We start from the raw sequence: 13,678 nt of genomic DNA, 5'->3' as shown, positions 1-13,678 counted from the left end.
TTAAAGTTTTTAAATATTTTTCTCTTGTCAGATGACTTCTGCCCTTTATACCTTTAGTATATCATATCACTTTTGACAGTATTTATCACTATGCAGTTATAAGATGGCAAAAGATGAGTCACAAACAGCTTTTTCATTACTAATCCAGAAGGACAAACAGTAATAGATTACTGAGTTTCCCTGTAGAGACGACAGGATTTCCCACCTGTGGATGATTAGATTAAGTTCAGCTACATTTGATATGAATAAAATCTACTAAAATAAAACAGTAAAAAAATGAAATAAACACATATGTGATGAGCCAGACACTGTGTTAATATCTTTAATATTCACATTTTTATAAATTTCCATTGCCCAACCTCCCCAAGTCACACAAAAAAATATGTTAAAGGTTATTTTTGTCCTGATGTAAGCAAAAATAAAATTCATTTTGGCAAGCCTAAAGGAGACTGGCAGTGCTACAGGTACACATGAGTTTGGTGTAAGAATATTATCTGAGTATCGACAAAAATACTATTATAATGACACATCATTTCGTACCTCTTGTTCTGAACATTCTGTACCTGATGAGAAAAAAAAAGATCACACTGCAAGAAAAAGCAATTCAGTCACATCTTGAAAATATGATACAGTGTAGAATTCAAAGTGCAATAACTTGTAGAAAATACGCTTTATTATTATTATTATTATTATTATTATGAGGGTAACATTTGTTAGACACTTCCATAGTTAATAAGCACAGCAGCTCCCGTTGCAAAGTCTTCAGTTTTTCTCAGGAAACTCGCTTCCAACTGCTAAAAACATTTTAACGAATCGACGCTGCGTGAGCCTCAGAGAGCAAAGTTAAACGTTTACTACCATTTTTTTCTCTATTGCTGTATATAAAGATGTCCCAAATCAAACAAAATCCTCTTTTCTTGAAGAATCCAGGGGTTTGTTGTGGAATAGCACCTCAGTGTCCAGAAATTGCTTGAGCTGAGAAGCGATAAGAGAGAAAAACAAAATCAGAAACAAGATCATTACAGCAGATTTAATCAAAATGAGAAATTGCTGCAGTTTTTTTTTCCATCTTTTGTTTTGAAACCTCAAGTTGATTAAAATAAATACTTTCAAGAGGTTGTTTTTGTTGTAAGATGTGACATACCTGCACATTACTAATGGGGACAATGAAGGACAATCGTTATAAAAATAGCTGCCACGTAGAAAATCATAGTTAATAAATGCTGCATATGAATGGGTTTGTATTATGTACTGAAGCATTCACTGCATATTTATTCACAGTATAGTAGAAATGCACTTTCGCACTCCGTAATGTGCAAGTTGAACAGTTAAACGAACAACCTTTACAGCACTTTGTGAAGGGCTTTTGAAATGTTGTGCAGACAAAGCACAGTGCAGTGACCTTTGCTGTAGTTCAGTTTTTTAACTGTTACATTCCATCTGTAGATGTAAACATGGGGAAGAAAAAGAATTAAACACAGAAAAGCATGCAGCCACAGAGCTCTCCAAAAATAAAGATTCCTTATTGAATAGATAATAAGAGATTCACAGCATGCCACGCTGGTGAGGAGTTATTTCATGCTTTTGATTCTCAAAGTAAATGAATGCAGCATTATACTGTCAGGTCAAAGCGCAAATGTAACTAGATGAACATTTTGTTACTGTGTGTGTTCATTTATCAACATCCGATTATTTTGTTTGCGCTCAGGATTTTTTAATCTCCATCCAGCAATTTATTTCAGACCTGTTTGTCAGAAGAGGGCTAAAGGTCGTACAAATAAGCAGCTAGAATAAATGCGCTCGAATATTTGTCAGTATTGGCTGGTGGATGGAAGTTTTCCTTTTTTTTTTAATAAAGCTGTAAAATGACACAAGCCCTCTTTCTGCATTTACAGTAACAACACTGATACGTAGCTGCAGTTTTTCTTTCGGCTGCCATGCACAGATGGGGAGCTAATTGGTGCTGAGGAATGCAGCTGTGCCGACTACTGATCTGTCAAGGTGCTAAATCAAAAGGTGTCTCTTTTGTTAATTACACACAATGCTGCAAACAGTCATGTTCGTTTGAGCCCTTTCCTTTCTCATCCATCCATAAATATTTTGGCAGGGGTACAAAAAAAGGAAAAAAAAAGAAGAAGGAGAAGAGAAAAAAAAAACAATTTACACACAATTATCACAGTGGGATGAGCAGCCTGCCTGCAGATGTTTGTTTTGATTATAATGGGAGCTTCCTCTAACTTCCACAGTGTTTCCTGCAGTCACAACAGAGCAGGCAGCATGCAGTGAGGTGAGAGGCACACGGGAGCCTCGCGTTTGAGCGAACCACACATGCAGTTAGGCCTTACTTTGTTTCTCAGATTAGACAAATGTGTAGTGAATTCCGTTGTTAAGAGGAGAAGGAGGCGCCAGAGATACGGGAGGAAGAGGAGGGGGCGGCGGAGGAGGAGGAAGAGGAGGAGGAGGGGGAGGCGGAGGAGGCGGTGGGACTGTGGAAGGGGAGGGCAAAAGGAGAAGAGAGAAAATAACGCTAGCTGTTAGTCAACTGGTCAACTATGAAGGTGTTTAAGCTCTGTCCACTACATTTACACTGGAAAATAAAGTCTGAACACAAATGGAGTCTAATATTACGCTATATGTCATTTTTCATTCTTTTTTATGTAGAAAGTCAGTTCAGAAACCATTTTTAGTTGACATCAGATACATATCTAACCTACAAATCCAAGTACTCAGTCACATCTGTGCAAAATTCCAGTAAATCCAATATTTCCATGATGTATCCCGGCTTTTTGAACAATGTAAGAAATTTAAAGATGTTAGCTTTTGCAATTTTGATGTTTTACACACTAAAGCCTAAGTAAAACTTCCAAATCTGAGATTCGTGACACATTTCTTGTGTCTCGATATAAATATTTCATCCAATTGTGAAGCAAATCTAGACATGAAGGAAAAATCTGTGCGTGTATGCTGCTAATAACATGAATGTAATATTTTTAAAAACACCATAGACGCTAGGATGTGTAGGGAGTAAAGTTGCAGCAGTTATACGAATTACTGTTGTTGATTAATCTGCGTATTGATTAGCTTTTATATAAAATGTTACAAACTATGCAGAATACCCTTTACATTGTCACACAGCATTCTCATATGTCTTGTTTTGTCAGAATCTTGGTCATAATAATAGTAAAAATACATTTCCTATCACATACAATTTGGGATTTTTAGAGGGGGTCAGGGGGTCAATTACCGACGTCTTTGTCCTTTCATTTTCTGCCATAATGGTTCCGCTCCCTTATTCATTATTATTCAGTAATAAAAAAGCTTCTAGAATTGTGGCTACAGTGCACATAAAAGATGTGTTTGCAAACTCTGCTGGCTTTTGTTTTTACCAGCTTCCAGGTTTATATTATTAATGGTTCTATGTAGATTTTCATCAGGGTTTTTGCTTTAGAATCCCAATCCGCGAACAATTTGCAGATATCTGATAATAAAAAAGTCATCGGAGTGGTAAATTCCTGTAGTTAATACCTCCTGCACCATCAGTCGTTTGTAGCTTACTGTGATGAGTTCGCAGTGGTGAGATTTGTGCTTTCTCATTTTTTTTTCTCCATCACTTGAACATTTGATCAGCTTAAAAGAAAAAAAAGTAATGAATAGTTGAAGAGGCACTAGAGAGGGAAGGTTATTTTGTAGATCATTTACCAGCACAAAATTAGGGATTTGTTTCAATATTCCTGACAAGTAATTACAAAAGACCAAATTATTTATCTGTTTAGAATAACAAATTCAACAATCAAAGACACCTTTTTTTAATGTATACTACGTGTAATTGCAGTGACGAATATTCCTGCTTTTCATGGCAGCCATGCTGAAGTCTCTCATGCATAATACTGTGAGAAAGACACTTCTTTTAATTTAGCGGTTTGAAAGTGCACCAACATACCTCACTTTAACACCAAAGGGAGAGAAAGTCGTTGATTCAGTCTCCACTGACAAGTTGCCACCAGTTATATTCTCTGGCATTTCTCTATGCTAGAAATAATGTTATAATTGTTGACTTTGCTTCACTATGCATATTAAGCTTCCACGCACGCTGACAGGTTGAGTATTACCGGGTGTGACAGATAAATGTGTGCATAGGTGAGTGTGTGAGTGTGCGCACGAGCGAGGCAGACTGACAATCTGCTGCAGCTACAGTGAAAATTAACTTGCCTGTCTGGTGAGGAGTATGAAAGAGATGAGATGTGAGCGCAATGTCTTTTATGCAGGTTCAGAGCTGCGTTCAAAGCAGCAGCAGCGTTATGCAGATTGAGAGTGGAGTTTGACTGGGTCATTGATCAGCACACAAAATGGCCTCATCAAGCGATTCCTCCTCTGTCTAAAAGATTCTACACGGATTGCAATTAGAGACTATCTGGGCTCCTAATAAGGAATAATGTTCAGTTATTAGGAAATGAGCAGCCTTATTGCTTGACTTTGCACCTTACGCCCTTCTCATCAATCCAGCTTTCTTGAAAGGCTGCTTCCCTCTCTTTATCCCTTCTTCACCCAAAAGATGTCAATTGAAATTTCACTCAAGCTGCCAGTATTTGCCCGCTTTTTTTCTCTCTTTTTTTGACTGATACAATAATTATTTCTGTAAGTGTTTCTGTGGAATAACTTTTTTCACTCCATTTGCTAAGCACATATGTCCAACCTAGAGTGGCCCCCAGGCTTAAATGCACAGACAATTATTCTGAATTATGTAAATGACCAACCTGTGACTAGTTTGCTCTTCAGCGAAGCCTCTGAGGCCAAAGCGTAGGACATGGTGATGATCCTCTCCTGCTCCTGCAGAGCCGAATCGAGCGCCACTAGCCCGACGTCTGGCTTGTCCACAGACACCGCTGGCGTGAGGTTTTGCACGCTGTACCAGGAGAGAATTAAAACACCAAATTGACAGCATGAGCTAATAATATAAAAATACACCAATTTGTAGTTTTGTATAGTCTCTCTCTGTGGTGAGCTTGGCTGAAGTAGTGATGCATTTTAGAAATTAGTGGTTAGCATTATCAAGTTTGATGAGCTGGCTTGTATAGTTTCTTTCTAAGTGGTAAGTTTGCTTTGGACATGGTAGGAATCTTGCAGCTAGCATTAGCATTTAGAGGGGTTTGGAGAGTTTATAAATATAGTTTCTTTGTCACTTTTTAGCAGTTGGCACTAGGTATTCAGCTTCTTGCACTAGCTAACTGGTAGCATCAGCACTGAAGCATCTCCTAAACGGGCCTGGGTCAGGTGAACGTGGCACTGCTGTTTGGATTGTGTAGGAGCAGTGTGAACTGGCACTAAGTGGGGGTGAATCTGTTACACCAGAGTTTACCGCCTAGCCTCCTGGAGGTGTTGTGGGACTAAATAGGCGAAACACCGTCGAAGGGAGGTTTCCACCTGATGACCCCCAGAGATGTGTTTGGAATCACTGCTCACTTGTGTGTATACTGATGGGTCAGGGATCCTAGGTCCTTCTTTGAGTGCACATCCTTTTGTTTTGAGCACAAGTGTCTTGTGTTTAAACTAAGTTGACCCATGCTGTACAAGGAAGTCTGCAACATACTACAATATAGTACAATATAGTTCAGGGTGAATAAATTCCAACAGAAGCCTTGAAACTTAGAAGTAATTTGGTTTGACTTCTAGTTTGGCAAACTACAATGCCTTCCTGAACTTCCAGAATCAGTTGTACATTAGTAGCAATCCAGTATAACTTCATTGTTATTGTATTCGATCTACCTGGACTTTGCCAAGATGCTCTTGATGCGCTCCACCTTACGATGACGTTCCTCCACCTCCTGAGGGCTGAGCTGCTCCTCCGGCTCTGAATCCACGTAGCGCTCCGGAATCAACACTTTCTGAGGCTTGGATAGCTAGAAAACAGAAGAAGTGTGCGTTAATATCCTAATGAAAAGACATGCAAATGAATAGTAGAGATGAACAGTATGAAGTTGCTGATCTGTTGGTGATCCAGGAAGGGGCAAAACAGGCTCAAAGTCGAACAGAAAATGTATGAAAAATCTGCATAGGTGCCTTTGTGTAAATGCTATTTTCAGACATTACCGACCACTGTACCCCTTTAAGTGAAACCTGCTGTCTAGTAGAGGCAGAGTGTTGCAGCACTTACATGATTACTCACTGTGACGTAGTGCAATAAGTCATTCTTTTTTGTCAATGCCCTGCCTATAGTTCACCGCTGTGCTGCTCATTTGCAATCAGTGCTGTAACACAAACACTAACATAATTCCTTAAGCATGTTCAATGGCCAACGATCCAGTTGTGCTGCTTCAGGGCAATATTGTAGAAGAAATAACTGATTTTTCTCCCCGCTGTTCATGTCATTGATCAACTGTTCAGTTAACACTGCGCATTCACCATGTTCACAATAAAACTACTACATTCTGCTATTTGTCACAAACTAAAAAGAACTTTTTCAAATTTAACAGCCTCCACATCAAAACGTATTTTGATCATTAAACTTCTCTGGCATGTTTGAACTCTATGGTGCATAATGATGGCTGGTCATGAGTTTGATATGACAAAACTACTCTTGTATTTATTTTCTCAAAGTAAAAGATTTTTCTGAGGTTAAGTTAACGACCTGCAAGCATGTGTCTATGTTGGAGACAATCATGGACCAGTTTAACAACTTAGATTAGTGTGATGTGGAAACGTAAAATCTGCCTCGCTTAAACGGTAAGAATGGACTTTCAATATAAAGTGGTAGATATTTTACATCAGGTAATCAAATGGGACATATTGTGCTCATTTTCAGCTCTATTTTTTCATTCTGGGACTTAATTAGAGCAGCTTTGCATGATTCATAGCTTTAAAAAGCCCTTGTCTATCTCATACTTCATGTTATACAGGCTTTCAGTTTAGCCTGAGATAAGCAATATTAGCCTCTGGGATCTCCAAGGCCTCCCTGGAAGCCCAGATTCTGCTGACTGACCAATTTTCAGAAGCCTGCTCAGGGGCAGCACCCAGTGTTTTGAAGCACCACCTTATCCTCGTACTGGTGTATAATTTGTAAACTTTTGAAGTGTCATAACTTGTCATTCTTGATTGGAAATGGCGATATGTTTGAGCCTGCATACAATCTGGAAAATGGCAGCGAACAGCTCACATGTGTACAGCGAGAAACACTCCAGGGCATCTCTGTTTGCTAAATATTACGCTTATTATTGGCCTCTTGCATGACAAAATAACAGAGTGAGTCTTTCAATCACAAGCCAGATTAAAAAATGAATTAAAAAATGTCCATTTGTGCCCCCAAATAATAGCTACACCTATGGAAATGTGCTAAAATGCAGACTGAAGTGAAACACAGCAAGTAAATGCTATGCTGTCACAAAATAACCTTATACTATGTCTATGCATTGTCAGTTACTTTTGACTCACATGGATTACTTTTACATACATTTATCTCATTTTTTTTGAAACATTGGCCATGTTTTAAATGAATATTTGACATTGTAATACAGCACAGAAAAAGGAAAAGCATACAATGTAAAGATTTCAAATTTATTAGATACAGACTTTTTGAATTTTTCAGTGAGAAAATAATGACGCATACATGTCATTTTAAGACTTTGTGGGTAACAAAATAGTGCTTACTTTTCTAGTGACACCATTTATTATTGGAAACAGAGTATTTTTGCAAAACATCAAACTGGCTTGAAGGGAAACATTTTTATAGGACCTAATTTTCATTTCGTCCCTGCTTGGGTGGCAGCTCAAACTTTTCTATGAATTCAAGGTGATTTCTTGAATTTCTGTGTACAGACAGAACAAACATGATTCAAATATTTTAAATCATTCTTTTTTTATGAAGTTCAACTGCTGCCTAAGTTGAATAAAAGAAACAATCTTTGATTTGGGTGTTCAAACTGTATTTTTTAATGGGCTACTCTTATACACTCATTTTCTTTATTCATATTTGGTTGAGCGCACTTTTTTTCTACATTCTTAATATCTCTGTATTTATCTGTGTCCGTATTATCCTCATCAGCCGCATTTCTCAGAAAGAAAGCTAGCTCACCTCTTTGTTGAGGTCCAGGTCATAGTCCAGCGGCTCCAGGTCGACCTCATGGGCGGGAGGGGTTGTAGTCATGGAGCGGAAGGTCAGCCATTCATCAGAGTGTGAGCGGGGTCTCTCTTTGTGCTCGGGAGGTCTTTCCTCCCCCTGGACACTCCTAACTCCCTGAGCCTCTTCCCCCTGAACGGCCCTCTCGAGCAACTGCAGGTCAAAGTCCTGCTCTCGCTTCCACTGGACAACGTACACAGGAAAAATATCAACCGTGAAAGAAATCACAAGGTGCCGCCATCAAGTTGTCTCAGCTAAAAGAAAAGGTGAAACTGACACTAGTTATCTGTACCCTGCCATGACTCCGAAGGCTGCAAAGAGTGTGTTTCAGTGCGTGTATTTGTGCAGGTGTGAAAAAGGAGAAAGAAAAAAAAAAAAACAGGACACATGCATAGATGAGCATGCATGCTTATATGAAAGTGAAAGCTCTCAAAACACAGCATGCTGCAGTTCTCTACAACAGAGGACAGCACAATGTCACAGATACAAACAGGAGACACCACCTCACTCAAACTGATGACAGTTCCACCAAAACACCAAACATCTTGTATGTTAAAATAATATAAACAAAAAAAAAACATGGCAATATGAGTACTTTAGAAAACAGTGTTTATTTTTTGCAAACATTCACATTTAAAACGGTAGGTTTCTTCTAACAATAATTAGCCGATAAAAAAAAAAAAACACTGAGCAAACACTGAAATCATTTAAGCTCTGATATGATATGGAATGAATGCCATACAAATTAGTTCAAAAACTTCCTCACATTTAGACTGAGGAGTGGGACCAGAGAAGCTCCCCAATCCAGAAACACTCAGTCTATCCTTGTGTTGATTTAAAAAAGAATTTAAAAAGAGAAAATGCTGTGATGATGTTGAGATGAGTGGGCTTAAACAGGTATTGCTCAGTGTATGTAAATGTTTTGGTCAGTAGAAATAATTAGGCACTTTCTCTCACACACAGCCACACATAAATGGACTGCTTGGAGACAGCAGCAGCACTTATAGAGGAACAGTAAGAGTTAATATCTAAAAGGAGAGACAGGACTCTGGTGAAAAGACCCCTTTATGCTATCTGACAGCACACAACATGTCTATGGAGTAGTATGGTAGTATAGCGTTAGAATGAAATCGGCAAAAAAATAAAACAAGATCAGTCACGAGCAGTAAGAACGGATGGATAAAGAAATGTTGTTAGAGTGAATAATGGGAAAGTCTGTGTCTGAGGTAATTAGTATGTTATGTGTTTGATAGGCAAGTTATAATATTTATAAAGGTTTTACACAAAAAAGGTCCCTATTTAATGTAAATTTGATTATTCCAACGTGATAATACAAACTTTTCAAAAATTAAGGAAGTATGGTGCACACTTTCTGTGCTACAGTTATTAAAGCAGAAACTGTTCAGACATTTTAACGCGCTACAGAAGGACAAGCACAGATGTAAATAACAAAAATAATGAAGGCTGCCTTCTATTTATCTGCCTGAGGGTCCCTGTATTCTGCATGTTGCTGTCATGCTGACGTTCTTGGTGCTAGAATAACACCGAGGCAACATTCATATTATTAGTCACTCCTGTGCTTTTACCACTATCGCAAGTCAAAATGTCGACAGTGAAAAAGACCTAATAAAGTCTGAAAACAACATGCATTAAAGAGCCACACAGTGAATCGCTATCCTGCACTACTTCAGTGGTTTAATATCAACTCTGTAGCGTCTGAAACAGAGAGGAGACTGACTACACCGAGTAAAGGCATGCATTACTACTGCAGATCGCACTCTCGGTTTGGTTGTCGTCATGCATGAGAGTGTGACATGTGACGCTGTTCTAGTAACATACTGATCCCAAGTCTGCCGAGAGCGGGCGCGAGGACGAGCTGCGCGACGATGAAGAGGCATGGCGGTCTCCGTGACTCAGAGTGCGTTTGCGCTGGCGGACGAGGGCCTTCTGGTGTCTCTTCATCCTCTCGAGCTGCTCGTCAGCGCTCATCTTCCCCCTCTGCTGCTGCTGCTGTGCCGAGTCCCCAGAGTACAGACGCTCCAAGGCACTTTTTGGTCTCTCCTGAGAGGAGTGGGAGGAACGAAAGTTGACAACGAGAGCAAAAGGTGCAGCAGAACACAAAGAAGTGAAATCCTAACAAGATGGTGAAAGCATAGTGAATGTCAGTAAGGAATGAAACACCTGACAATATGAGGCACACAGTTTAAGGTCATCTAGGGCCAGAAATGATTATTTTTCCTTTTTAATTTAGGTAAATTTAGTAGGTGGTTGTTTGGTTTACGCAATGATTATATTATTGTTTGTTGTATTATTGTTTCTTATCAATCTATGAAGTTATGACCTAAAAAAGTTAAATTATTAGAATTTAATGTTCCCATGTCTAAATAATTGGGATACATTTCTCTGACACAAGCAATCTTAAACTTTTATTTTTTTTCTCATAAATCTCCAAAAAGGACTTACAAAAACACATTTCATAATAAAAAAAAAAAGATCTAAATTTGAAAATAGTGCTGCAAACATGACTTAAAAAAGCATTTTTCTTAAAAAATTACACTTTTTTTTTTTTTTTTACAAATTACACGTAACATTAAGGTGCTACGTTTAATCGTTTTGATTTCACTCATTCTACTAAAAATATCTGGCTAACAGCTCGTCACCCACATTTTACAAACGCACTGTTCATTTTCTTAAAAATGATTGTATTCGTGTCTCTAGTGCAGAAATAAAATCAGGATCCTCTCACAGACTTCCCACCTGTGAACACTTCTAGCTGCGTATGATGGAGGACTTGAGAGAGCCAGAAGTATTGATGTGAGCCCCAGATATCAAAGAATTTAACTCTTGATTAATTCATTCATGAATTTCATTGATATCATCTGAAACTGAAGCGACACACTACTGTCTCTGTGTATCTGCTCTATCTATTGATTTGGGCATTCACTCGTTACAGTTCTTTTTATTTAATTCTGAGCCTCACCTTCATGCCGGCTGCTGAGGTTGATCTTCGGAGAGTCACATATGAGGAGATGCTTGAAGACTGATTTACTCTAAATGAGGAGGCAGCCATTCCTGAAGGGAAGCCAACATTTATTAACACGCTGTTCTCAACTTGGCAGGGTAGTAAAAAAATCTTCCTGCGTGGAATTTATGGAAAACACTTCACATTAAGTATAATTCAGTGAAATAAATCTGGCTCTATTATCCATGCACCTCTGCTAGGTAACGTCTGGTAACCTCCATCATGCCCAGATGCTACAATACTGATGTGGCTGGAGCCGTCTCCTGCTCCATGAGCTCTGGATCGCTCAGGAAAGGCCGAAGTTCCACCTGAGAGACACAGAAAGATTTAAATCGAAGGAAAGTCAGACAGTAAAGCAGGGTAATCACAAAATCACACACACTCTGCATGTACCTTACTGTCTCCATTTGTGTACTGGCCAATCTCTCGATCCCTTTTGCGTTCGTCTGACTGGCGTTTGAGGCCGCGTACGGAGGTGTGTCGGATGACTGTTGTCTCCCGGGGCAACGGAGGCACAGCAGGGGGATGCTCATCAGGACTGTAGAGCTGAGGTAGAGGAGGTCTGGGAGGCACATCTTCCTCACTCTGCACACAGAACAACTGTGAACAACTAATAAAGACTTATTAAGCATCTACCCCGCACAGCTCTGACTGTGATATCGCTAAAGGAACACAAAACCCACACAGGGAATATTGATGCTTCATGTTAAAGGTGCGCTGTGATCTGTAGCGGCAATAAGGAGCAGTTGTTTTCTTGCAGGAAGATGGAAAAAGTTTGGTGATAGCAGTGAATGTAAACATGTCTTTTCTCTGTTTATTCTTTGCTTTTTTCACTATTGTTACTTACGCAATTGTCATTTTGCACTACTGTGTATATATATTCTTTTCTAGATGTGTAAATATCTAGAGATATATCTTTTCTCTATAGTTATTTTATTATTCTCTCTTCCTTATTCTTAGTGACACCAATAGCCAAAACCAAATTCCTTGTATGTTGTGTACGTACTTGGTCATTAAAGCTGATTCTGCTGTACAAGAAACTCCACACAAAACCTCTGAGTTTTGTTCATTCTCTTCCAATCCAAACCAGTTCAGAGGTGCAAAACAATATTATAAAATTTTTTTTTAAATTACTGCAGTCCTAATAGCTGAATAGTTAAAGCACATAACGGCAATGTCCCTGGTTCAATTCCAGTTAGAGCTTTGAATTCACATCACATTCCTCTCTCCTGACTTGTTTTCCTATTCTGCCTTTATACTTTCTGCTATCCAACAAGAAGGTAAAGACACCAACAGCCTATCCGATAGGTGTAAAATGTAAAATAAAATTTCTGTTTTATATCGCTGTAAACTCAACATCTTTTTGAGTTGTGGACGATTTTACATCACTCTCAGAAACAGTAATGAGCATTTCTTACTATATTGAGACATTTTATTAACTTAGCAATTCATTCCTTCATTTGAAAAATAAACAAATTTATGACAAGGTAAACAGACGGTTGCAGCCTTTTATCTAGTGCGAAAGAATTGGGAAAACGTGTCAACCAATCACAGCTGCTCAAACATGCTGATGATGCTATATAAAAACCAGTGTCAAGCACACACATCAGCTGCAGTTTACTTCAGTGGCAGGGGTCACTCACCCATTTAAGCCCACTGATGATGGTTGCAGAGTGGTGTAATGGCTGCTGGCTGGGGCTGCAAGAAAGCGTGGGGGTGTGGCTGCTGGGGCTGAGGTGGGGGCTGTGCTGCTGCTGCTGCTGCTGCTGCTGCTGGGACAATCTCATCTCCATAGCAGACGGGCTCCCAGACACAGAAGGCACTGATGACACCGACACTGAAGGCACAAATTTCCTCTCTGGGGAATTCAATATGTGATCATGTAGCGTAAACACACACGCTTTTCCTACGGGAAATGTTCAAGGCATTAGTATCGAGGATATGACTAAGAGTGTTAATGATAAGATACAAAAGCATGGTGTATGCTGCAAAACCACACAGTTAGCAAAGACAGTTTTTGCGCTTTCCAGTTAGCACTCATCTCACCTGGGTTGGTAACAGAGGAGATAGTGACTTTGTAGTTGGCTTTACTGGTGCTGAGGCCTGCGATGACATCTTCAATCCTCCACAGCTCCTTTCTGATCTGGACTTTTTCTTGCTGCTCACAGCGAAAATACAAGAGCACACTTGTACATATAGACACATTTTCTAATGAAAAGTCTTCTTTTTTTGGCAAAGTCGAGATTTCAAGTTGCATTAGATGCATGATTCTTACCCACAAATAATTCTCGGCTTTGCCTGTGCATTTCGAAGCACTAGTCTCCATGACACTGAATGATTTGTGTGATAACTTATAGCCACACACCTGAGTAAGATCACTGCGGTTCATCTGTCCCTGCAGGGCAGACTTCAGCCAGTCCACATCTCTCTCCAGGCGACTGTACTCGTTCCATGCATTCTCCATCTCCTGAAGAACAAAATATAACACACATCCATGTTAAAATAAGTCAGGAGATAGCTTTCAGAGGCCCAGTCAGATAGAGATT

The 13,678-nt window shown here is 39.3% G+C and overlaps 1 protein-coding gene across 1 annotated transcript in view; it reads right to left on the bottom strand.

The window, feature by feature from the left end:
* Window positions 1-308: 308 nt before the first annotated feature.
* Window positions 309-13,678, bottom strand: part of plekha7b (pleckstrin homology domain containing, family A member 7b) — a 74,741-nt gene continuing 61,371 nt past the window's right edge. Inside the window, 13 exon segments of the mRNA XM_022192257.2 lie at window positions 309-975; window positions 2,346-2,486; window positions 4,755-4,903; window positions 5,764-5,897; window positions 8,066-8,293; window positions 9,950-10,171; window positions 11,091-11,182; window positions 11,324-11,401; window positions 11,404-11,440; window positions 11,526-11,717; window positions 12,776-12,990; window positions 13,179-13,290; window positions 13,498-13,599. Coding sequence (XP_022047949.2) covers window positions 2,359-2,486; window positions 4,755-4,903; window positions 5,764-5,897; window positions 8,066-8,293; window positions 9,950-10,171; window positions 11,091-11,182; window positions 11,324-11,401; window positions 11,404-11,440; window positions 11,526-11,717; window positions 12,776-12,990; window positions 13,179-13,290; window positions 13,498-13,599 — 1,689 coding nt within the window. The 3' untranslated portion in view covers window positions 309-975; window positions 2,346-2,358.

Source organism: Acanthochromis polyacanthus, chromosome 2, assembly GCF_021347895.1.
Source record: "Acanthochromis polyacanthus isolate Apoly-LR-REF ecotype Palm Island chromosome 2, KAUST_Apoly_ChrSc, whole genome shotgun sequence".
In the NCBI taxonomy this organism is placed as follows: Eukaryota; Metazoa; Chordata; class Actinopteri; family Pomacentridae; genus Acanthochromis; species Acanthochromis polyacanthus.
Note: the sequence above shows the minus strand (reverse complement) of the source record. Positions and strands in the feature narration are given on the sequence as shown.